The sequence below is a fragment of the Festucalex cinctus genome, chromosome 4, assembly GCF_051991245.1.
Source record: "Festucalex cinctus isolate MCC-2025b chromosome 4, RoL_Fcin_1.0, whole genome shotgun sequence".
In the NCBI taxonomy this organism is placed as follows: Eukaryota; Metazoa; Chordata; class Actinopteri; order Syngnathiformes; family Syngnathidae; genus Festucalex; species Festucalex cinctus.
Genome location: NC_135414.1, coordinates 2,214,970 through 2,241,630, shown reverse-complemented (window position 1 = coordinate 2,241,630; position 26,661 = coordinate 2,214,970). Strand labels below are relative to the sequence as shown.

The following is a 26,661-nucleotide window of genomic DNA, read 5'->3' as shown; positions in this document are numbered from 1 at the left end:
GAATAAGAGCTAAGACTATTGACATATGTATTACAAGTAGAACAGAAGCTTTTAGCCCTACATTGAATTTCCTGTTTGAAAAACAGGAACTGGTTGCTAAGCTACGAAAGCCACAGAGCGCAACCTGTTTCAACAGTTTCCTGTGTGTGTTGATGCAAAGATTAAGCCCCAACGTTGCGCGCTTCTAACTTAACTGTGTGGAGACTTACTGAGAACAAGTCCCAACATGTTTTGCGCATTGATATGTGAAGAGACTGGAAATCCCCACGTAGGCGCGGAAGGACACACTCGCCATGATGAAACCAGTGGCACGCACCCAAGTTTATAAAAGATCGTCCCTTGCGATGATCGAGGCTCTTCTTCGTTACCCTGCGATGTGATCGGTATGGAGTGTGTTGCTGAAGGTTGATTCTCGGCTTCGTGGGACTTAGGTTTCTTCATGAAAGGACTTTGACTCTTTGCCGTGAGTGAATCATTCTTCAAAGATTGGGTAAAGTACAAAATTTTTATTAATAAGGTGTTTAAGATGAAGATATGAAAGATTAATCGCGTGTAGGGTGAGAGCCATTTAACCACTCCCATATCTTTAAATTATTTTTGACCAAAAACGCCTTATTTTGAATCGGGATTTGAGTTCAGTTGAGAAATGATCAATCTTAGAAAGCACTTATAAAAGGTTTAAATATTATTTTGATTCCTGTTTCCTATTTTATTTTATCTTTATTGATTTTATGTTTTTATTTTAAATGTGATTTTTATGAATTATATTTGCTATATCATTATTGTCAATAAAATTATTAAAAGACTATTTGTGAATTAATCATTTTATTTGTTTCTTTTTATTTTTATTTTATTCCTTTCGGACATTTTATAAGTCCCAGGTCGTTTTATAAGACCTAATAAAATAATTTATAAACCAAGTGTGAATTTATTATTTCATTTGATTCTTTTTATTTGTGTTTTTATTTATTTATTTATTTTTATTTAATTTGGTTTTTATTCGTTTTGATCATTTTGTAAGTCAGCATTATTTTTCTTCGAGACGGACACAACAGCAACGGACTTCAAGAAAGAGGTAAGTACATTCGAACGATATCCAACCAGTGTTTCCATCTGCATTAATAAAGTCAAATACTCCTGCTTGATATGAAACAAATCCGTATGATCCTTACAAGGATTATTAAATGACTAGGTCAATAACAAATGCAAACAACTTATGAAAGTGGAGCTGCCAATGTAAGTGAGGTGTTCATACTATTATTCCTGGGCTCTGTGTGGTTATTCACTCGGGATTGATAGGTGGATGGAAACGGATTGGCCTCATGATAAGAAGACAGTGAACAAACCTAGGTGAATCCACTTTGACATATCGGCTTAACTAATTCCCGTCTCCTCACGCTGACGCCTTAGAGCCGGTGAGGGAAAAGGGGAATTTCTAACCCTTTGATTGGAGAGTCGATCAGGACATATTTCCCGATTTAAGTCCTGCGGGTAAGCGGAAGTTGACACTACAAATGCTTGTTACGGTTCAGGTTGAAAAATTCATATATTAGCCGCATCATTGTATAAGCCGCAGGGTTGAAAGCGTGTGAAAAAAGTTGTGGCTTATAGTTACAATTACGGTAACCTTAAATTACAAATTACTTAAAATTTAGCCAGATTTGACGAATCAGCTGCTTCCATTTTGCGCATATTCCGAGCACATTTTATGTTAACCATAACAACCTAAACTATTCAGTCCACTAAACTTTCTTATTTTGCTAAACTAATGCCAAGCTCAAACTATGCAATTTTTTTTTTTGTCTTTCACGACAGTCGCGCTGTCAGATTACCCGATAAATTCGCCCTGTGTCCTGGACCAGACATGTTGTCACACTACAAGACTGAACTTGACACGACACCACCCGATCATCGTGCTGTTATGCCGGGCAGGGCAGGGAGCATTTGTGTGAATGTAGCGTGCCATTCTGCATAAACATGAGCACACTGCTCGCGTTTACTGCTCCGTCATGTTTAAAATAATATTTTATTATTTAGTAGCCAATTAGTAGTTTTAATTTATTTACATGCGTCAGGGTAATGATGCCTAGGGTTGGGCGGTATTAAGATTTTAACACCGTTTCACCGTCTCCTCATTATACCGGGGTATACGGTAATATCGTCACATTTTGAACTCCTCTGTCACACATATAGCACACCTCACCACTGTCTTTCAGTCCTCATACATGTCCTGCACCACTTGAACATACTTCTCTGCCACTCCAGACTTCCTCATACAAAACCACAGTTCCTCTCTGAGCACCCTGTCATAAGCTTTCTCCAGGTCTAGAAAGACACAATGCAGCTCCTTCTGACCTACTTTTCAATCAACATCCTCAAAGCAAATACTGCATCTGTCGTACTCTTTTTTTTTTTTTGTATGAAACCATACTGCTGCTCACAAATGTTCACATCTGCCCTCAGTCTAGCTTCCACTACTCTTTCCCATAGTTTCATTGTGTGGCTCATCAGCTTTATTCCTCTGTAGTTGCCACAATTCTGCATGTCTCCCTTGTTCTTAAAAATGGGCACCAGAGCACTTCTCCGCCATTCCTCAGCCATTTTCTCACTATCTAAGATCCTGTTGAACAACCCATTCAGAAATTCTACTGCTACCTCTCCCAGACACTTCCATACCTCCACAGGTATAACATCAGGACCGAGTGCCTTTCCACTCTTCATCCTCTTCAATGCCCTTCTCACTTCATCCTTACTAATCTTTGCTACTTCCTGGTCCACAACAGTCACCCCTTCTACTCTTCGTTCTCTCTCATTTTCCTCATTCATCAACTCTTCAAAGTACTCTTTCCATCTTCCCATCACACCGCTGGCATCTGTCAACACTCTTCCATCCCTATCCTTTATGACCCTAACCTACTGCACGTCCTTCCCATCTCTGTCTCTTTGCCTTGCCAACCTGTATAAATCAGTCTCTCTCTCCTTACTGTCCAACCTAGCATACAAGTCATCGTAAGCCCCTTGTTTGGCCTTGCCACTTCTACTTTCACCTTACGATATATTTTCCTGTACTACTTCTACTTTCTTCAGTCCTCTCAGTGTCCCACTTCTTTTTAGCTAACCTCTTTCTCTGAATCCACTTCTGCACCCCCTCATTCCACCACCAAGTCTCCTTATTTCCTTTCATTCCAGATGATACACCAAGGACTGTCCTACCAGTCTGTCTGATCAGATTTGCTGTAGTTGTCCAGTCCTCTGGGAGCACATCCTCACCACCCAGAGCCTTTCTCAACTCCTTCATGAAAGTCATACAACACTCTTCCTTTTTCAGCTTCCACCATTTCGTCCTCTGCTCTGCCTTTGCCCTCTTTGACTTTCTCACCACCAGTCATCCTACATACAACCATCCTCTGCTGTCTGGTTACACTCTCACCTACCACTACTTTGCAGTCACTGATCTCCTTCAAATTACACCGTCTACACAAGATGTAGTCTACCTGTGTACTTCTACCTCCACTCTTGTAGGTAAACTCCTCCTTCACGATAACTCCTACTCAATTTTTCTTCCTATTTAAACCATGATAGAGCAATTTGAAATCAGCTCCTAAACTTGTAGCTTTGCTCCCTTTCCACCTGGTCTCCTGAACACACAATATGTCCACCTTCCTCCTCTGCATCATGTCAACTAGCTCTTGACCTTTTCCTGTCATACTTCCAACATTCAAAGTCCCTACTCTAAGTCCTAGACTCGTGGTATTCCTCTTCTCTTTCTTCTTATGGATACACCTTCCTCCTCTCCTTCTTTGACCAACAGTAGTCCAATTTCCACCAGCACCCTGTAGGTCAACAGCACCGATGGCGGGGGGCCACGACCGATCCGGTATGGAAGTCATATATTTGATTCGCATGATTAGTTTGGCCAAAGTTTTACATCGGATGCCCTTCCTGACCTAACCCTCTGTATTTATCCGGGCTTGGGACCGGCACAAAAAGACACTGGTTTGTTCCCCCTAGCGGTTACATTAGGTGAAGTCCGCCATCTCAAAGCTGAAAAATAACAAAGGTCCAGGCCTGGATGGAATCCCAGCTGAATTACTAAAGGCTGGTGGCAAAAGCATTGTAAAAGAGCTCACTACACTGATAAATAATTGCTGGATGGAAGAATGTGTACCGGAGGAATGGAGAAAAGGAGTGATAGTGAAAATAACCAAAAAAGGACCTCTCAGTGATTGTGGAAATTGGAGAGGAATTATACTGCTATCAGTACCAGGGAAGGTATTTTCCATCGTATTGCAGAACAGAATGAAGCTTGTACCTATTGTAACCTATTTTCATTTATTTTTCTTCCTCTGAATGTCAACTACTGTTACTTGATGCTTATGTGTTGTCTTTCCTTGTGTAAAACACATTGAGTTGCCTTGTGTATGAAATGTGCTATACAAATAAACTTGCCTTGCCTTGCCCTGCCTTGCCTTGTAATCGATGTAAAATTGAGAGAAGAGCAAGCTGGCTTCAGGCTAGGCAGATCCTGTACTGAACAAATCTTCATACTTAGAAATGTAATTGAGCAAAGTCTGGAATTTCAACAACCATTGACAATTAATTCAGACTCATGACATTCAGCTCATTCAGTTGCTAGTTTTGCAATATGGCTTCAGCCTAGCCCATTAGACCTATAGCTTCTTTACAGGCTCCTAGACATTTAGCTGGAGGTGAGGCCACCCACACTGTGTAATCCATTGACGACATCACTGCACTTTGTGGATCTATGGACACATAGCTTCGCTATTTTGTTTGTTGGAGGTCCACAGTTTGTTGGAACTGTGTTTGGTGTGGTTTTATTGAAGCTGGCAAAAGTTTTGTGAATCAATTTTACACTGGATTTCAATGGAGCGGATACGAGGTTGACGGACCTTGGCAGGGTTGGACTGACCATCTGGCATACAGGGCAGATGACTGGTGGGCCGACGTCTTTTGGTGCTGATGCAGCGCTCTTTAATTATTTTATTTATATAGACAGCAAACGGAAAAAATCAACATCAGTGGCAGAAGGTCGTGGTAGCCAGCAGCCATGCTGGGTCGGTGGGCCAGTCTAAGTCCAAACGCCAGGGCCGATTTTTTTTTTTGTCAGTCTAGTCCTGGACCTTGACTGTTTGAGGGTGTGGTTTAGTGATGTGTCGGTCGCGAACAAGCCGGTACGAATACTCGTTGAAGTGAACAATGAGAGCCGGCACCCTCCCTCGAGAGCCGGCTCCGTCATTTTCCCTCGCTCTCTCTCTCTCTACCTATGTCGCTCTCTCTTTTTCACGTGTTGGAAGCGAGGTTTGCCCAGAGAGGGAGGGGGGGAGGGGGGAGATTGGGTTGGTCACTGTACGTGGAGCACATGCTCCGCCTCGTCTGCGCAGACGCAAACAGAGAGAGACAGGAGGAGGAGAAAACAGGAGAGGAAAGGACGACACACAAACGCGGTTTGTACAAGATGAGCCGAAAACGCAGTAACATTTGGAGACATTTTAATTGGTTAAAGTCAGATGAGAGAAGGAGCCGGATCAGCCCGTCCAAGTTGATATGTTTATTTATTTAAATTTTTTTTAATGCAAATTTAAAATAAAGCAGGGTCTTTTATCCTGGACCGGGTGAGTAGCTAATGTTTGTTTTGTTCGCTGCTGCTGTTGCAGTTAAATTATTGTTTATTATGATTGTTATTTTGATTGTTGTTGGTTGAAGTTTTAATTTGGTTTCTTGTTTATTGTATGGAGCCCATTAATTTGTTTAATAAAATGAGAACAAATCATTTTCTTTGCTTGAAAATTGTATTTGCACTCAGTAGAGTGCAGTATTTAGTTCACCAAGTCATTAATCAAAATGTATGGTAAATTTGTCGTTAAGTATTTAAAATAAAAGCTAAAGTTTAAAGAGCCGTTTGAGAGCCAAAAAATCGGCTCTTTTCACTGAGCCGATCCAAATAAACCAGCTCACCGAAAAGAGCCAAAAACCCCATCACTAGTGCCGTTTGGGCGTGGTTTGTGAAAGGTCAATTCTACTACATTTCGAATAAATAAGCAGGGGTATGACGTGACTACCAGGCTCCGGCCTTCCTGGGTGGAGTTTGCATGTTCTCCCCGTGCCCGCGTGGGTCTTCTCCGGGTACTCCGGTCTCCTCCCACATTCCAAAGACATGCGTGGCAGGTTAATTGGGTGCTCCGAATTGTCCCTCGGTGTGCTTGTGAGTGTGGATGGTTGTTCGTCTCTGTGTGCCCTGCGATTAGCTGGCAACCAGTCCAGGGTGTCCCCCGCCTACTGCCCAGAGCCAGCTGAGATAGGCGCCAGCACCCCCCGCGACCCTTGTGAGGAATAAGTGGTCAAGAAAATGGATGGATGGATGGATGGATGACGTGACTATAACTGTCTCTCTGGAAAAAGAGATTCAGAAGAGTTTTTAAAAAATGCATATACAAATATTATGCTTCAGCAGATATTTGTCATAATGGAACATGCCGTTATTTTTTTGTACACACTGCAGCTAAACAGCTTTTAAAAATCTTCAGACTTTTTTAAACCAATGCAACATTCAAATAAAATGTTAATGTGCTGAATTTTCAAGCCAGCCAATTTAAGAAGTGAAACCTTATGCATCGTTTAAAAAAACAAAACAAAAAAAACTGCTACCTTTAATTTATAATAAGAAAATAAAATGATGAGGACATGTTGTTAAGTGTGTTCAACTTACGAACTTGCTCTCCAAATCCCAACAGCAACAGTCACTGAGGTAACGAACAACCAAGCCTCTGATGAAATCAATGAGCAGAATGCTGGCCACTGTAAAGATCATGTCGATGATGGACAGCTTCAGCATTTCCTGGAGTTACGGCATATGGTTTAAACGTAAAGACAGAAATAGTAGTTGTAGTCAGCAGTTTTACACACGTCTTGCAATGTTATTTCATGCTAATCAAATAATTATGCATTCATTATTCAAAAAAAATTACTTATGTCAGAAAAGAGCTTGAAAATTGTATATGTGAGTATTATGTCAGACAAGAGCATGAAAATTGTATATGTGAGTATATGATTTATAAATGTATTATGGTATGTGTCTAGGAATTTCATGTACATATGTTGCGAGCAAATGTACACATGTCTAAGTGCACTTATGTACATGACCAGGTTTATACATTTTCTTTTTGAAAAATATTAACCTAGTATTGTATCAATAATGAAATAAGTCTAAATATTAGGGATGTAACGATGAGCGCAATATCGTGATATTGTGATATTATAACTGCCACAATATCGTCGTCGTCATGTTCACAATATTTAAATGCAACACAGCTGTTAAAAAAAGTTGGGTTGATTTCCATTTGTGCAGTTCTAGCACCCTCTCGTGGCGAGTTTGTTTTTTAGTGCAATTTAATTTCATTAGGGGTGTTTTGGCCCTTTCTTTCCGTTCTGAGGTTATATTATTTTATTTTTGTATTTTTTTTTTAGTAGACTACACATCATTCATACAGTACATAATTTCCACCAAAGAGGTCAGACCCATCATTCCCATCATTGTAGATTTGTTTATGTGCCTGTTTCTTTGTAGTAGCTTCAACATTTTTGTGCATGCAGTCTCCAGAGCTACTGGAAGTTTTATCTGGATTTGGCAGCAATCTAGCGTTTAAAAGTAAGAACCGCCATCCGTATGTGCAGACATTTACATCACCCTTAAATTTGATCATTGTGTCATTTATTGTGCTTTTATAAGATAGCAATTTATGCCAGTGAATTCTCAATCGACATTGAGCTTTAGCTTTTTTGATTCTAGGTCACAAGTTGCTAATGCCTAATTATAGTGGAGGTGGGTGAAGCACATGCAAACTCCACACAGGAGAGATTCAAACCCCAAACCTCAGAACTGTGAGGCATATGTGCTAACCACTCACTCACCATGCTGCCAGTATAAAAAAATAATACTAATAACGCAATATGTAGATTAATTAGGGCCCGAGCAGCGACCGCTGCGAGGTCCCTATTGTTTTTGTAAAAATTCTTCTTCTTCTTCTTCTTCTTCTTTATTCTCCGCAAACTATCGTATTTTTGAGGACCTAAACATTTACGAAAACTCACCGAAATTTGCACACTCTTCGGGTCCGGCGAAAAATTTGATATTCTGATGTTGTCATAACAATGTCACTCTATAGCGCCCCCTAGCATAAAAAAATAAAAACCAATCCCGGCACGTTTGACCTAGAGCTACGAAAATTGGCAGGCACTTGTAGCACCCCGGGACGCACAAAAAGTCAATTGGGACCAAGTAGCAAAAATGTACAGGAAGTGAGTTATGAATTTTTGAATGTCCAATTTTGGCCCATTTTTGCACATTCACTGAGGTCATACTTTCCCCCCCTTTGCAAACAGTTTTCATCCGATTGACTTCAAACTTGGCATTTATCATCTCAAGACCTGAGAGAACAACTGGGCAAAAAGTCTTGCCTTTTCGAAATACGATATGATGGGGGCGGGGCATCAAATATTGCCTTTAAAATTTCATTTGTCCAGAAAGAGCAAATGCTTAATAACTCCCATGTTCAAGCTCCTAAAAATCTCAAACTTCTCAGGCAACGTAATAGTCACGGCCTGAAAACATCTATATGATAAAATTCAGTTCTACATATAGCGCCACCTAGTGGTAACAATAAATGTCATACTTTACGTTTTTAGCTAATGCGCTGAGCTCGTTGAAGGGATCCAGTTGAAAATTGGTCAGAAAAGCCTTAAGATGTTGATCATGCCCCACACCGAATATTGTCACTTTTCGCCAAAGGGCGTGGCCGCTACGGTGCCGCAAAATCTGAAGATTTTTCGTGACAATAAAAGCTGCATTAACTTGACCGAGATGATCCTATCTTCTCAAAATTTCACACATTTGATGAGAGTCCAGCTCTAAAGACATCTACTAACTTACATTCCATCTAACTGATAGCGCCACCTAGTGGCAATTTTTTTTCTTACGAATTTTCTTCTACGTTTTTCTCCAAACACGTGAACTGGACCTACCTCATATTTGCTCAGATGTGGGTTTCGGCCTTCATGATGTCACAACACGAAGTTTGTGAGTTTTCGCGAATTGCTGTTGGCGTGGCTAAGCGCCGTTCGCCAAGAAAACAACGCCAGTTTTGAGGGTCTAAACATGCACAGAAACTCATGAAACTTGGCACACACATCTGGCCTGGTAAAATGAGCAATATTTTATTGATGATTGTGCTATTTTTACAGAAATGACTCAATAGCGCCCCCTCGAAATTTTTAACGAAGCAGCCCCGGTTGTGCGTTTAAGCAAGATCTACGAAAATTTTTAGGTGTATGAGGGAGCCCAAGACCTACAAAAAAGTCTCTTGGACCCATATGCTAAAATGAACAGGAAGTGAGCTACGAATTTTTGAATGTCCCATTTTTGACGATTTTTGCACATTCACAGGGGGCAGACTTTTGCCCACTTCTCCTACACGTTTCATCCGACTGAGTTAAGACTTGGCCTGGACCATGTCAAGACCTGAGCCAACGACAGGGGGAAAAATTTTGACTTTTCGAAATACTATATGATGAGGGCGGGGCATCAAAATTTGTGTTTCGCAATGAAAAAGGATATGCTTGATAACTCCCCGGTACATGCTCCAAAAATTCCCAAACTTGACATGTATGTTTATCGTCAAGGCCTGAAGTTATCTCTATGACAACATTCAGTTATATATGCAGCGCCACCTAGCCCTTGAGGCATGAAAAAAAAATACCCCACATACGGTATTTTGTACAAAAAATGTAAACTCATTCTAAGTGTGATAACTAAGTCATTTATGAATATTCTTTTAGTTTCTACCACCCAAAATGTTCACTGGCATCAGACTTATCCAAACATATATATATTTTTATTTATTTTTGATAGCCTCTATGGACATTAAAAGCAATATCGTGAATGAAGGATATGCTTAATAACTCCACGGTACATGCTCCAAAAAAAATCCCACACTTGACATGTATGCTTATGATCAAGGCCTGAAGGTATCTCTATGACAACATTCAATTATAAATACAGCGCCACCTAGCCCTTGAGGCTTATATAAAAAAATAAATAAAAAATACCCCACATACGGTATTTTGTATAAAAAATGTAAACTCATTCTAAGTGTGATAACTAAGTCTTTTATGAATATTCTTTTAGTTTCCACCACTCAAATTGTTCACTGGCTTCACACCGATCCTAACGTATGTACGTTTCCATTTTGTTTTATTCATTTTTGATTGCCCCTTTGGACAATAAAAGTAACATTGTGCAATGAGTACAACGAGCGATGATGTGTATATACACTTTTACAAAAAATACCAATCAGGGCAACTCATTGCCTAAAAATAAAAAAAGACGCTGATTTTTGCAGGTCTTAAGAATCACCAAAACCCGTTGAGCTTGACACACACACTGGCAAAAAAATATTCTACATGTAAACGTTTATTATGCCATTTTCAAAGAAATTTTGCTTCCAATATGCCAGTACCCCAACGTGCCACTACCCCAACGTGCAAGTACCCCAACGTGCAAGGACCCCAACGTGGCCCGGGCTGCGAGGGCCCTTTATAGCTGCTCGCAGCTCTAGTTATTATTCTTCTTCTTCTTCTTCTTCTTCTTTACTCTCCGCAAACGATCGCGATTTTGGGTACCTAAACATTCACGAAAACTCACCGAACTTTGCGCACTCTTCGGGCCCGGTGAAAAATTTGATATTATGAAGTCGTCATAACAACGCGACTCTATAGCGCCCCCTAGCGTAGAAAAATAAAAACCAAGCCCGGCACGTTTGAGCTAGAGCAACAAAAATTGGCAGGCACGTGTAGCACCCCGAGACGCACAAAAAAGTCTATTGGGACCATGTAGCTAAAATGTACAGGAAATGAGCTATGAATTTTTTAATGTCCAATTTTGGCCTATTTTGGCACATTCACTGTGGTCATGCTTTTTCCCCCTTTGCAAACATTTTTCATCCAGTTGACATCAAAATTGACATTTATCATCTCAAGACCTGAGACAACAACTGGGCAAAAAACCTTGACTTTTTGAAATACTATATGACGGGGGCGGGGCATCAAATATTGCCTTTAAAATTTCATTTGTCCAGAAAGAGCAAATGCTTAATAACTCCCATGTTCAAGCTCCAAAAAATCTCAAACTTCTCATGCAACTTAATAGTCACGGCCTGAAAACATCTATATGATAAAATTCAGTTATACATATAGCACCACCTAGTGGTGACAATAAATGTCATACTTTACGTTTTTAGTTACTGTGCCAAGCTCTTTGAAGGGATCCAGTTGAAAATTGGTCAGAAAAGCCTTAAGATGTTGATCATGCCCCACACCGAATATTGTAACTTTTCGCCAAAGGGCGTGGCCGCTACGGTGACGCAAATTCTGAAGATTTTTCGTGACAATAAAAGCTGCATTAACTTGACCGAGATGATCCTATCTTCTCAAAATTTCACACATTTGATGAGAGTCCAGCCCTAAAGACATCTACGAACTTATATTTCATCTTACTGATAGCGCCACCTAGTGGCATTTTTTTTTCCTTACGAATTTTCTTCTACGTTTTTGTCCAAACACGTTAACTGGACCTACCTCAGATTTGCTCAGATGAGGGTTTCGGCCTTCATGATGTCACAACACGAAGTTTGTGAGTTTTCGTGAATTGCTGTGGGCGTGGCTAAGCGCTGTTCGCCAAGAAAACAACGCCGGTTTTGAGGGTCTAAACATGCACAGAAACTCATGAAACTTGGCACACACATCTGGCCTGGTAAAATGAGCAATATTTTAATGTTGATTGTGCTATTTTTACAAAAATTACTCAATAGCGCCCCCTAGAAAATTTTAATGAAGCAGCCCCGGTTGTACGTTTAAGCAAGATCTACGAAAAATTTTAGGTGTATGAGGGAGCCCAAGACCTACATAAAAGTCTCTTGGACCCATATGCTAAAATGAACAGGAAGTGAGCTACGAATTTTTGAATGTCCCATTTTTGATGATTTTTGCACATTTACAGGGGGCATACTTTTGCCCACTTCTTCTCCACGTTTCATCCGACTGAGTTAAGACTTGACCTGGACAATGTCAAGACCTGAGCCAACGACAGGGGGGAAAATTTTGACTTTTCGAAATACTATATGATGAGGGCGTGGCATCAAAATTTGTGTTTCGCAATGAAAAAGGATATGCTTGATAACTCCCCGGTACATGCTCCAAAAAATCCCAAACTTGACATGTATGTTTATCGTCAAGGCCTGAAGTTATCTCTATGACAACATTCAGTTATATATGCAGCGCCACCTAGCCCTTGAGGCATAAAAAAAAAATACCCCACATACGGTATTTTGTACAAAAAATGTAAACTCATTCTAAGTGTGATAACTCAGTCATTTATGAATATTCTTTTAGTTTCCACCACTCAAAATGTTCACTGGCATCAGACTTATCCAAACATATATATATTTTTATTTATTTTTGATAGCCTCTATGGACATTAAAAGCAATATCGTGAATGAAGGATATGCTTAATAACTCCACGGTACATGCTCCAAAAAAAATCCCACACTTGACATGTATGCTTATAATCAAGGCCTGAAGGTATCTCTATGACAACATTCAGTTATAAATACAGCGCCACCTAGCCCTTGAGGCTTATATAAAAAAAAAGAAAAAATACCCCACATACGGTATTTTGTACAAAACATGTACACTCATTCTAAGTGTGATAACTAAGTCATTTATGAATATTCTTTTAGTTTCCACCACTCAAATTGTTCACTGGCTTCACACCGATCCAAACGTATGTACGTTTCCATTTTGTTTTATTCATTTTTGATTGCCCCTTTGGACAATAAAAGTAACATTGTGCAATGAGTACAACGAGCGATTATGTGTATATACACTTTTACAAAAAAATACCAATCAGGGCAACTCATTGCCTAAAAATAAAAAAGGACGCTGATTTTTGCAGGTCTTAACAATCACCAAAACCCGTTGAGCTTGACACACACACTGGCAAAAAAATATTCTACATGTAAACGTTTATTATGCCATTTTCAAAGAAATTTTGCTTCAAATATGCCAGTACCCCAATGTGCCAGTACCCCAACGTGCAAGTACCCCAACGTGCAAGGACCCCAACGTGGCCCGGGCTGCGAGGGCCCTTTATAGCTGCTCGCAGCTCTAGTTTAATTTGGTTTTAGTCATCATTTGAACCACGAGGAGAATCTCAACATATGTATGAGTACTTCTAAATGTAACGAGATAATTTCAAACACAATAATTTTCTAGGTTCTATATCATTTTAATAATAATATGCAATGATAATGGTGATAATCTACAATCTGATAAATTTTCAGTTATTTTTAATTAATACCTAATTTTATATTTCATTATAATTATGACAGAATATACAGTGACTCATCCAGATTGTTGTATTTTAAATGTATACATTTTCTATATTATCGTATACTTAACTTACTAACCCACATGACTTAAAGTGTGTATGGAGGACCAAAACTGCCAAAATTCAAAATAAATAAATAAATAAATGACTAAAAGTGAAAATAAAAATGAATATAAAAAAAATATAATTCAAAAATTATATCTAAAAAAAAATATATATAAATGGAAATAAATCTGTTTTTATTTTCACTTGTAGTCATTTATTTATTTAGACATTTATTTATTTATTTAGACATTTAATTATTTATTTATTCATTTATTTATTTAGTCATTTATTTATCTATTTATTTAGTCATTTATTTATTTATTTAGTCATTTATTAATTTTGTCATTTATTTTGTCATTTATTTAATTTGAATTTTGGCAGTTTTGGGCCATACAGCCAAGTGGAAATGTTATTCAAATGAGGGAGCGGTCCTAAGCATGTCTTGGGTTGGACTCTGCCGTTGCAAACTGCCTGTCATTGGTCGAGTGAGCAGTTCGGCGAGCAAGGAAATCTTTCCGGCTCGCAAGGGAGAGCTCCAGCAATGGATGACGATCTTGTTCTCTGTCACCTCAACTTGTGACTCGAGTTGTTAGACAACAAGTGAGAGCAGACAGTGGACAGACATGTTTACAGTGAGGGACTTGAATGACACACACGTCTCTCGTAAGCACAGATATATTGTATATGACTACTGGAGTAATAGTGCGCTTGGTGAGGTGATGAGTGCACGGACATCCATATTATACGTAAGTTCACGGATGAGCGGTGCTCGCCGTAACACCTTTTGGGGACGCTAATTTTTTTATCATGTCCTGACTCCTGAAAGCCCTCATTCTCCACAACGCAGTATGGCTTAAGTGTTCAACAATAAATCAGGTTATTAAGGTCGTTATTACCTTTTATCTGGTCGAGTTGTGGGAGGTTTAATTGGAATAAGTCGTGTTTATCTCCATGCCAGCTTGTCTGTACATCTGCCGTACTCTCAGTTGTCTTTGTACATGGTATTGTTCAGATAAAATTAACATCGTTTCCATACTTTGGACATTAAACTTGCCGGAGCACGTTGTGTCCGTGTCTTCAACTTTCCTCACAAAACCGAAAGTATGCTGTCCTCGCTCCGAAGCTTCCAGATTTCACCAGCTCGACAGCGAGTTAACGATATTCCAAATAATCAGACTTCGTTTTCTTTTTGGGCTGTTTATTTGGACAATGGCCTCGACCATTACCTGTTATGATTAGTGTTACCACTAGGAGTCGCTGCTGTCAATGAGTGTTGAAATAAGAATGACTTGAGGAAGAGTGCATTAACACGAGATGGCGTGTGCATGTGTCGACCTGGTGAAATAAATGTTCGCTTGAAGCAACAGCAAACATCCTCAGCATTTATTATCAACACGAACACAACATTACTCTCTTTAGGTCATCGTAAAACTAGAAAAATAAAAACCCAAACAATGTGTATTTAGCTAACTATACACGACACTGTCATGCTAGTAGTTGTTACATTGCACATTTAACAGTCTCCAAATTATCCAATTAACTAAAATAAATCTATCTCAATAAATCACATTAAATATCAACACGAACACAACATGGTACCAGGAGTGAATTGAGTGAGTTGGACGACCGCCGGAGAAGCCGACATGGATTTGAAGCCGCCAGAAAGCCTGAAACTGACGGGGAACGTTGACGAAAATTGGCGTGCTTTCAAGCAACAGTTCAACTTGTATGTAACGGCCATGGGATTGGACACCAAGCCGGATTCGAGAAAGGTATCACTGCTGCTAACTCTTGCTGGGCCACAGGCCATTGAAGTATATAACACGTTCGTGTTTGATGCGCCTGAGGACAGTGAAAAGTTGGACGTTGTGCTTGTTAAGTTTGATGCGCATTGCACTCCGAGGAAGAACGAGACATATGAACGATACATGTTTAGGTCTCGTGTGCAGTTACAAAATGAGCCGTTTGACAGTTTTTTGACGGCTCTGCGTTTGAAAGCGCAGTCATGTAATTTTGGGACATTAAAGGCCTCGATGGTGAGAGACCAAATTGTTTTTGGCGTAGAAGACAAGAAGTTGAGGGAGAGACTTCTTCGTGAGTCCGAGTTGACTCTGGACATGGCTATTAAAATATGCCAGGCAAGTGAGCTGTCCCAAAAGCATATGAAAACGTGATGTCAAGTGCCACACCACCGACGAGCGAAGGAGCACCGGTTGGAGCTGTGGCATATCAGAGCGGGAGACGTCGCCAAAAGGCCCGGACTGCACAGCGGACGGAGGACGCCACGTTTTTATGCAAGCGCTGCGGATCACAGCACAAGCCGAGGGAATGCCCAGCTTTTGGTAAAGTATGCTCCAGCTGCCACGGGAAGAATCACTTCGCCAGACAATGTTTCACCAAAAAGAAAGAGGTAAACAAAGGGAAACATGTAAATGTTGTGGATGACACAGATTTAAGTGACACCTTCTTTGTTGGAATGGTGAAAATGGAAAATGAAGAAGTAAAAGTAAACAGCATCACAAATGATGACAAATGGATCACTTCTCTGCTGATCAATGGAACTATAAGTGACAATGAGACTGGACACTGGTGCAAAAGCAAACCTCATTAGCATATCTGATGTAAGAGAAATGCAGGTAAAACCCAAAATACACAGGAAGAGTTTGGGGTTGAAAGATTACAATGGCCAACCTATAGATTGTTTTGGTACCTGTAAACTGAATGTTAGTGTTAAAGGTAAAGAGCACACTGTACACTTTTCTGTGCTGAGTGACAAATGTGAGTCACTGTTGGGTGACAAGAGCTGTGAAGAGCTAGGGCTAGTGAAAAGAGTGTACTGTATTGAGACAGATTTGAAATGTGACACCAATGCAATTGTACATAACTTTGCTGATGTGTTCAAAGGTTTTGGTACACTGCCCTTTATATCCAAAATCCAGCTGAAGGAAGGCGCCCAGCCAGTGGTGCACGCACCATGTAGGGTCCCAGCTCCATTGCGTGAAGCCCTCATAAGGGAACTGGACAGGATGACAAGCCTTGGCGTGATCGAAAACGTGATGTCAAGTGCCACACCACCGACGAGCGAAGGAGCACCGGTTGGAGCTGTGGCATATCAGAGCGGGAGACGTCGCCAAAAGGCCCGGACTGCACAGCGGACGGAGGACGCCACGTTTTTATGCAAGCGCTGCGGATCACAGCACAAGCCGAGGGAATGCCCAGCTTTTGGTAAAGTATGCTCCAGCTGCCACGGGAAGAATCACTTCGCCAGACAATGTTTCACCAAAAAGAAAGAGGTAAACAAAGGGAAACATGTAAATGTAGTGGATGACACAGATTTAAGTGACACCTTCTTTGTTGGAATGGTGAAAATGGAAAATGAAGAAGTAAAAGTAAACAGCATCACAAATGATGACAAATGGATCACTTCTCTGCTGATCAATGGAACTATAAGTGACAATGAGACTGGACACTGGTGCAAAAGCAAACCTCATTAGCATATCTGATGTAAGAGAAATGCAGGTAAAACCCAAAATACACAGGAAGAGTTTGGGGTTGAAAGATTACAATGGCCAACCTATAGATTGTTTTGGTACCTGTAAACTGAATGTTAGTGTTAAAGGTAAAGAGCACACTGTACACTTTTCTGTGCTGAGTGACAAATGTGAGTCACTGTTGGGTGACAAGAGCTGTGAAGAGCTAGGGCTAGTGAAAAGAGTGTACTGTATTGAGACGGATTTGAAATGTGACACCAATGCAATTGTACATAACTTTGCTGATGTGTTCAAAGGTTTTGGTACACTGCCCTTTATATCCAAAATCCAGCTGAAGGAAGGCGCCCAGCCAGTGGTGCACGCACCATGTAGGGTCCCAGCTCCATTGCGTGAAGCCCTCATAAGGGAACTGGACAGGATGACAAGCCTTGGCGTGATCGAAAAGGTGGAGGAGCCTAAAGATTGGGTCAACTCCATGGTTGTCACAAAGAAAAAGAATGGTGAATTGAGGACATGCATGGACCCAAAAGATCTGAATGAGAACATCAAACGTGAGTTCTATCAAATACCCACAAGAGAGGAAATTATCAGTGAAATGGCAGGAGCAAACTATTTCACGAAACTTGATGCTTCACAAGGTTTCTGGCAGTTAAGACTGGATGAGAGCAGCACTAAGTACTGTACCTTTAACACACCTTTTGGTAGGTATTGTTTTCTTAGACTGTCATTTGGGATAAAATCCGCACCAGAAATATTCCACAGAGCAATGGAACAGATCATTGAAGGCCTAGAGGGAGTCAGGGTTTATGTTGATGACATTATTGTATGGGGCTCGACTCTCCAAAAGCATAACCAGAGACTTTATAAAGTGATGGAGCGCATGCAAAAGTATGGACTGAAACTCAACAGAGCTAAGTGTGAGTTTGCAGTGCAAGAAATTCTCTTCCTGGGTGACAAACTCACAGCCCAAGGAATAAAACCAGATCAAGACAAAATAAAAGCAATACTGAACATGCCAAAACCAACAGACATGTCTGTGGAGGAAATGTATCTTTTCTTTTCAATTTTCGCTCAATGTCACTCAAGTGACCTATTTTCAAATGGTGATTACGAAAGAACGGAATAAGGTAGAAACATACAGCAAAATCTGCCGTCACTTTTTAATCGTTGTCATGCACGTAAACAAAATAGTGATGTGTCGGTCGCGAACGAGCCGATACGAAGTCATTCTGTCAGTCTGTCATTTTCCCTCGCTCTCTCCCTCTCTACATATGTTGCTCTCTCTTGTTCACGTATCTGAAGTGAGGTTTGGCAATGTCTCAGCTGCCGTGCTCAGAGAGGGAGGGGCGGGGGATGGGGATGGGAGGGTACTGCACGCACAGCCGCAGACAGCTAGAGACAGGAGGAGGAGAAAACAGGAGAGGAAAGGACGACACACAAACGCGGTTTGTACAAGATGAGCCGAAAACACAGTAACATTTTGAGACATTTTAATTGGTTAAAGTCAGATGAGAGAGGGAGCCAGAACAGCCTGTCCAAGTTGATATATTTAGTTTTTTTTTTTTTTTGTTGCAAATTTGAAATAAAGCAAGGTCTTTTATCCTGGACTGGGTGAGTAGCTAATGTTTGTTTTGTTCACTGCTGCTGTTGCAGTTAAATTACTACTCAATGTTTTTGTTGTTTGATTGTTATTTTGATCGTTGTTGGTTGATGTTTTAATTTTGTTGCTTGTTTATTGTATGGAGCCTATTAATTTCTTCAATAAAATGATAAAAAATCCTTTTCTTTGCTTGATAATTGTTGCTATTTGCAATTAGTAGAGTGCAATATTTAGTTCACTAAGTCATTTATCAAAATGTATGGCAAATTTGTCATAAATATTTAAAATAAAAGCTAAAGTTAAAAATGCCGTTTGAGAGCCAAAAAGACCCAGCTCTTTTCACTGAGCCGATCTAAATGAACCGGATCACCGAAAAGAGCCAAAAATCTCATCACTAGAACAAAAGTAACGAGTAACAACCCTTTGTTTTGAAAATGTATCAAGTACGACCCTTTGTTTTGAAAATGTATCAAGTAAAAAGTTCAGATATTGTTTTTAAAAGGTAACGGATAAAAGCGGAAAAAACTACTCAAGTACAGTAACGAAGTATTTGTACTTGGTTACTTCCCATCTCTGCTACACAGCACAATAAGGATAGACATATATTAGATTTAGAGATTTGTCAAATATATAATTACTGTAAAAAAAAAAAAAAGTACAAACATAACCTGCCCAACGTAGGTTTCCCAGCACTGGTCCTGCTGAGAGCGAGTGTTCTTTTCAATATGAGTGGATTGGTTAGAGGAGGTCTCAGAGCTCCCCTTGCTTCTGTTGGTCACGTCGAGCATTGTGGCAATGGTGGCAATGTTGCGATGCGAGATCTCAGATACCAGTGTGGACAGGGTGGATGCAGCAGGCTGTGTGATAGTGGCCAAGTAGGATCTCGTGTCAGACCAGTTCACTGGACTCACTGGAATCTGGGAAACACCAATATACAATTTTTATCATCTGAATCCGAGTTTTAGATGAGTCATATCTCCTACAATTACTTTTAAAATACATCACTGTATTTTGTAACCCTTAAGACATGCAACAACTATTATTATTAATATAATTATTATTATTATTATTATTTTGTCAAAGTGTCCTTGAACAAGACCCTGAACCTCAATTTTCTCCAAGTGGGCCCAGCAACGCCTTGCATGGCAGCACCCTCTCATTGGTGTATGAATGAATGAATGTGAGCCATTGTAAATAGGGCTGGGTCTTCAATATCGAATCGATATTCCTTTTCATAGCCTAATATCGATTCATAAATCCATGAATCAATACTTTTAATAGTTTCTCTACCGCCCCCCACCCCGTAAATTAATGTGCCAAATAGGGCCCAACCGATTAATAAGCTGCCAATTATAATCAGCCGATTATTGGCCTTTAAACAATCATCCAATTGAGCTAAGTGGCTGATTATTTTCCCCTTAAAACGTTATCGAAGAAAGCCGAAGTTTCTGACGTTATGTTATAGTATGTTATATAATAACGTATGTTATTCTGGTTATTCTGTTGTCCCGAAGCATCCTTTAAGCTGTTTAATGACACCGCAGTTGGAGTTAACTGTAAAACTAAATACACAATGTTAACAATTAAATCTACTGTATATTTAAAGACAAAGCACGCTTCGTTTTTAGAACATCGCTAGCCTAGCGCAAACAGAAAGTTAGCAAATGCCAACTGGAAGTTAGCATCGACTTCGGGAATGTTTTTCCTTCAAATAACAAATGGAATCGGGCCCTTCTAAATTGAATTGAATCGATTGTGGAAATATGAATCGATACCCAGCCCTAATTGTAAAGCACCTGGAGCACCATATGATATGGTGTAGATAAGTGCACCACATTACCAAATTCATCGTTTTTGCCCCTTACGGCACACTTGCACAAAAGTCATCCGAGTGAACCACTACACTAACAGTGGCAGAGGTTCTATGACATAAGGTTCTAAAATAATAAGAGAAAAATTTGTTTATATCTGAAATTATGCAAGCATGTCCAGAACAGACCAATCGCTAGCATCGAGCCAAAACCTCGTGAACCACAATTTGGCAAATTTCACACTTTTTGAAAAAAAAAAGAAAATCTATACTTGTGGTCAGTCCACATGTGTGGGTGTTATTTTTATGAATTATTGACTAATCTAAGCTTTTTTTTGTCTTTTTTTTTTTTTTTTTTTCGACATAAAGCTCTGCTCCTCCGCTTTCAGAATCCGTTGAAATTACATGGATAGCGCTAATGGTTCCGGAGTTACAGTGAGTTGAAAAATATGCATCATTTCCTGTCTGACGCACCACTCCCCCCTTCCCCACACGTGATTTGCCAGCTACCGTAATCTTGAATTACGTTGCTAGCGCAAATGGTTCAGGCGTTAGGTTGAATTGAAAAATATATGTATTTTCCTGTCAGGGACGACTGGGTCGTATTTTGAGGGTTAATGGTTGCAAAAACATGTCGTTTTGGAGTTTCCTGAAAAGTGATGATTTTGGAAATACAAGTCTTTGGCCTGACGCCGGCGATATGTTGAATCCTGTTCAAGTTTCACATTAGGGCGTGAAATGATTACTTCCATAGAGCAGACACATTCAGTGGACAACATGTACGGTTTCTACATCTTTAACTGGAAAGTTATTGAGGTAGTATCATTAATTACGTCCGCTGTGGGGTTTAGATCAGGGGTGGGCAAACTCAGTCCTTGAGTGCTGGAGTCCTGGAGGTTTTTGAGGTATCCCTCTTTCAACACAAGCTGATTCCAATCAACAGCATCATTATCCGGATTATGCAGAGCTTTCTAATATCCAAAACCTGCAGGACTCCGGCAGTTTAAAAATATGAATAATTTGTCCCTGCAATTTTTTCTTTTACTGAATGTCTTAGAAAACGTGTATACTTGAACTTAAATACAATGTATATTAAACTTGACATCCTTTCCTAAGATATAAGTTGATTATTATATGTTTGCAGTTTTTACTTATTCACAATTATTTTTTGTACCCCTCTTAGCCTAAGTTAAAATCCCTTCTACCAGGGCTGTCAACAGTCATGCATTGAGAGTGAGAATCACGCATTTCCGCCCTCTCTCACACTCAACTTTAATTTCTCACTCTAAGAAAAGGTATCAATGAAAAACGGGGTTTGTCAATGTTGAAAATGGTGCTGTTGTTTCTGCGTGCTAATTGGACGTTGCAACTGTCAGTGACTACATTTACATGCAGACAATAACCCTTTTGAAACCCCAATATTGGCAATATTTGGATTTTGTAAGGCCATGTAAACATGCACAATAACCCGCATATGCACTTATTCTGGGTTTTAAACACTCGAATAAGACCCCTGGGTTACCCCTTTCATAACCGTAATTCTTGCTCATATAAACACATTTGGAATACCACGATGGGATCGGGGCATTGTTTTTCGCTGTGCGCATGCTCGCTATTTTCTCCTTTGTCTCCTTTTTGTCTTCTTCGCTTATTTGATTTGCAAGGAATCTTGGTCTATGTAGTCACGACTATATAGTGACCAGGGAGGCGTCTAGGAGGCATCCAAACTAGATGCCCGGGCCACCTCAACTGGTTCCTCTCAACGCGGAGGAGCAGCGGCTCTACTCTGAGTGCCTTCTCACCCTATCTCTAAGGCAGCTCCGTCCTACTCGCAAAAGGAGCCTCCCTTGAATACATTGATTTCTCCGCTGTGTTCTCACATTATTCTGTATCTCTACGGCGAAAACGCCACAGTTTGTGCCTATATATCTCTAACGATTATCGGCCGTTTGTAACTTTTGCAACCTCGTCGCAAACAAGGGAATTTCGTTCCTGTGCCCTGGACATGCGACCCTGTGGGTTGGGGGGGCCAGTAACATTCCCCACAAACACATAGCCCCCACACACCCTGAATCCAGCTCACACACACACACACAATAAAGAAAAGTAAAAGCCTTTTCAGAAACCTGATGGTCTTATTTTGCAACAGAACAATGAAGTTATGTGTTTGCCATTTTTGAAATGTTGACTCCAAGAAAGGTCATGAAAATGTTCCATTGGTGTGGCAGATTCTCCACTTGTGCGCACATTATGACAGTTGTAAGCTAGGTAACATTTTATTTGACGTATTCAACTGTACGTGTTGCATTGACTGAATTTTGACTTCAGAATCTTGTTTGAACATGGGATCCAAATTTAACCTGATTATTCTCTACCAAAATCTTCTCCAAGCGGGAAAATTTACACTTCCTCTCTGTGTAATCCGAGAACGAACCCCTGCTGGGGAGCAAGCTGCAGCCCCCCTACAAAAGGCACGCTTCCTCCTGCCTCCCTCTCTTACCCGCCTTCTCCTTCTGCCTCCACACTGTTGGCCCCTCTCTCTCTCTCTCTCTCTCTCTCTCTCCCTCTCTCTCTCTCTCTCTCTCTCCGTCGGGCGCTACTGCAAAACAAATGACTAGCCCACAGCTAGCGTAACCACCAGCACACGGTTCGTGTGGCCATTACACGCGAAGAGCTCACGGAAAACATCGCTTTTACGACAGGTGCGCGAAACACGCTGTATTGTCCCTGCACAGGCTCAAACGGATGGTGCCATTACAGGCACCCTGAGGCCTCAACCAAAAAGGGCCTCTTCCCAGCCAGTAGCTCAACCCGTGAGGCTCGGTCGGCCAGCCGGATGATCCCTGTCCCTCTCCTGAACTGAACCTTCTTCATCTCTTCTTCAAATAACAGGCTTGGTGAAATTCCAATCCATGGTCCTGTCCTTTTAGGGAGAGGGCGGACACCCTGCGGAGGAAACTTATTTCGGCCACTTGTACCCGGGATCTTGTTCTTTCGGTCACAACCCACAGCTCGTAGCCATAGGTGAGGGTAGGAACGTAGAAAAAATCTCGGTAAATCGAGAGCTTCACATTTCGACTCAGCTCATTCTTCACCACAACGGACGGATAGAGTCTGCATCACTACAGCCACTCCACCGATCCGCCGATCTCCCGCTCCATCCTGCCCTCACTCGTGAACAAGATACTTGAACTTCTCCACTTGGGGCAGGATCTCATCCCCGACCCGAAGACAGCACTCCCCCCTTTTCCGACTAAGGACCATGGTCTCGGATTTGGAGGTGCTGATCTTCATCCCAACCGCTTCACACTCGGCTGCGAACCGCTCCAGTGAGAGTTGGAGATCACAGCTTGAAGAAGCCAACAGCACCACATCATCCGCAAAAAGCAGAGATAACTGAGACGCATCCTGTACAAATCGGATATCAAATTACCGCCCACATGTGGTTTGAATCCGTCCCGCAGAAATCGGATTTCATATGCTTTATGACTGTTCATGTTATGATCTGGGTTTTGATTTGGGTTTTTGGTCATGTTTTCCTTGTGTCTCCTTTTCTGTCAATGTCTCGTCAAGTTTTATCATGTCCTCCTGTGCTCGTTTTCCCGTTCCCTTGTGTTACCCAATCAGCTCCTCAAGCCACTTCAGGTGTCTCTCGTTGTCATGTGTATTTAGTTCCCTGCTTTCGTTCAGTCCTTGTCAAGTCTTTGTCCTGTCACACCTCATTTCCTGCGCCTGTCCGTCCTGCCTGTTTAGTTTTCAATTAGTAAGTTTATGCCGAGTTGTTTTGTACTTCGTATATTGTGTTGCACATTGTTGGTTTATGTTAAAATTAAAACATGTTTAAGAGCACCCCTGCCACGCCTCGCCTTGCCTCCCTCCACTTGTGTCCACAATCCCCCACAACCCCTGACAGAAAGACTCAAACAACAATGGACGCAGGAGGACTTCCAGGTGACCGGGGATTTCCAAGAAATTACCCGGGTGGCGGTGGTTCATCTCCAGGGTAAATTGTCGGACATTTGTGGGACCCTCTATCGCCGCTATGGTATGTCTTGGGGCGACGGGAGCGACACTGTTGGAAAGCTCCTGCGGAGCTACTCGGGTCTACGGACCCCGCTTCTACCACAATACCTTCTGGCATAGAAACAAACGACTTGGACATCTCTGCTCACTGGCGCAGTACTTAGATGTCGTCCAACATGGAGCCCTGTGATTTTGTGTCAGACGAGCAGGTGAGCACTAGCTGTACACCCGCTGTAAACAATGGCTAGAGTTGCTTTAAAAGGAACCCCAGTTGTCATGACAAGGTCGCTCTATATTATTTATATGGTTGTTACTACCAGAACTATGAGATTAATTTTTCAAAAATCATTTCCAGTTAAATACATTCTGAAGAAACTTTATTTAGACGTACGTCACCATTGTTATTTACGTCGCAACTTATTCCGTGCGTCAGTTGAATGACGAGAGCACCTCGTGGGGGACCGTGTTTCTCTCAATCACACGTTGTTTCTTTTGGAAACGCCTGGCCCAGCAGCAGCTCTGTTACGTTGACAAGATGAGACTCAATTTGGCCTTCAGTTTACATTCCCCCACTCACCTATGCTTACATATTTTATTTGGTGATTTAAAAAAGAAGATGACCAATTGAAGGAACTGAAATTTTGTTTCCACTCTCAAGTGTCTGGGTGAGATACAGTATTGAGATAATATAGGCAGGAGCTTAATCATCCATGTAGAATTCAGAGCAGCTGCTCTTCCATGTCAAGAAATGCCAGTCAGGAGTCGGGAGTGCTTCTATTTTGCACAAAAATTTAATTTGGAAACAAACAGGCCTACCCTGTAGATAATTATATAAGAAATTCAGCTGATAATTTTCATACCAGTGTAAGAATATAACAAAATCATTCAAATAAGCGCCAGGTTGTGTCAAAATTTTGTGTTTCATGTGCTTTAGATACTTACTGTAGAGCTCATACTGTTGACCTTGTCGAGGAGGGCAATAATTAGACTGTACAGATTCCCCAGATATAAAACAAGCACTCTGTAAACACAATCATATAGATAATTAGTTAATGTACAGTAAGGCATGTGTGTGTGTATGTATATATATATATATATATATATATATATATATATATATATATATATATATATATATATGTATGTATTAACGCATCTTAATCGCACTGTTTTTTTTGACCGCACTTGAGCCTTGAACGTAACCGCGGATGGTTACATTGAAGGCTGCGCAGGTCAGTGATTAGGTCAATGCACGGCATTTCCTACGCCTGTTGTTCCAAAATGCGCGGGGTGACTCTAGTTGGTGTGCTTGGTGGTAAATTTCGCTTTAAAAAACACCCCGACGGGACTTTAGATAAAACAAAAGTAATTTACATTTAATTAATTAATAATTGCTGAGTTGCACCCAGTTGATATGCTGCTGTTACCAAGTTTACGTCCACATTCAGCATGTTTTTTGCATTATAATTGCTGAATTGCACCCAATTGATGTGATGCTGTTACGTTTTGAGCAATACACGCATGCATGCAATTGCGTACATGCATTTAATCAATGTTTTCAAATGACATTCAGATAATAAAATGCGTTAATGTAAAAATATTACTGTATTTGGTATTTTATATTATGCAAGTAATATAAAAAATAAATAAAAAAAATAGCTGATTAATCGTGATTAATCTAAATTAAAGTGTGATTAATCAGATTAAAATTTGTAATTGTTTGACAGCACTAATATACATACATATATATATATATATATATATATATATATATATATATATATATATATATATATACATATATATATATACATATATGTATATGTGTGTGTGTATTTCCTAGTACCTGACGATTCGATTCCTATCATGATTCATAGCTTACGATTCGATTCGATAGCGATTAATCACGATACGAATTTAAAAGTTGATTGTTGAGATTTATTATTTTTTACTCAAATTTAGAAAATATCCATCCATCCATCCATCCATCTTCCTCCGCTTATCCGGGGTCGGTCGCAGGGGCAGCAGCTTCAGGAGGGAAACCCAGACTTCCCTCTCCCCTGCCACTTCAACCAGCTCCTCCGGCGGGATCCCAAGGTGTTCTCAGGCCAGCCGAGAGACATAGACTCTCCAGCGTGTCCTGGGTCGTTCCCGGGGCCTCCTGCCGGTGGGACATGCCCGGAACACCTCCCCAGGAAGGCGTCCAGGAGGCATCCGAACCATATGCCCGAGG

At 40.7% G+C, this 26,661-nt stretch overlaps 1 protein-coding gene across 10 annotated transcripts in view; it reads right to left on the bottom strand.

Annotated features, from left to right (window-relative positions):
• tmc3 (transmembrane channel like 3) overlaps window positions 1-26,661 on the bottom strand; it is a 587,484-nt gene that overhangs the window by 37,414 nt on the left and 523,409 nt on the right. For 9 of the 10 annotated variants that reach the window (XM_077518216.1, XM_077518214.1, XM_077518224.1 and 6 more), the window contains 3 exons: window positions 25,371-25,449; window positions 19,264-19,512; window positions 6,728-6,856 (listed from right to left, as the gene is read on the bottom strand). In XM_077518216.1, coding sequence (XP_077374342.1) covers window positions 6,728-6,856; window positions 19,264-19,512; window positions 25,371-25,449 — 457 coding nt within the window. The remainder of the gene's footprint in view (window positions 1-6,727; window positions 6,857-19,263; window positions 19,513-25,370; window positions 25,450-26,661) is intronic. The other variant, XM_077518219.1, reaches the window with a different exon arrangement.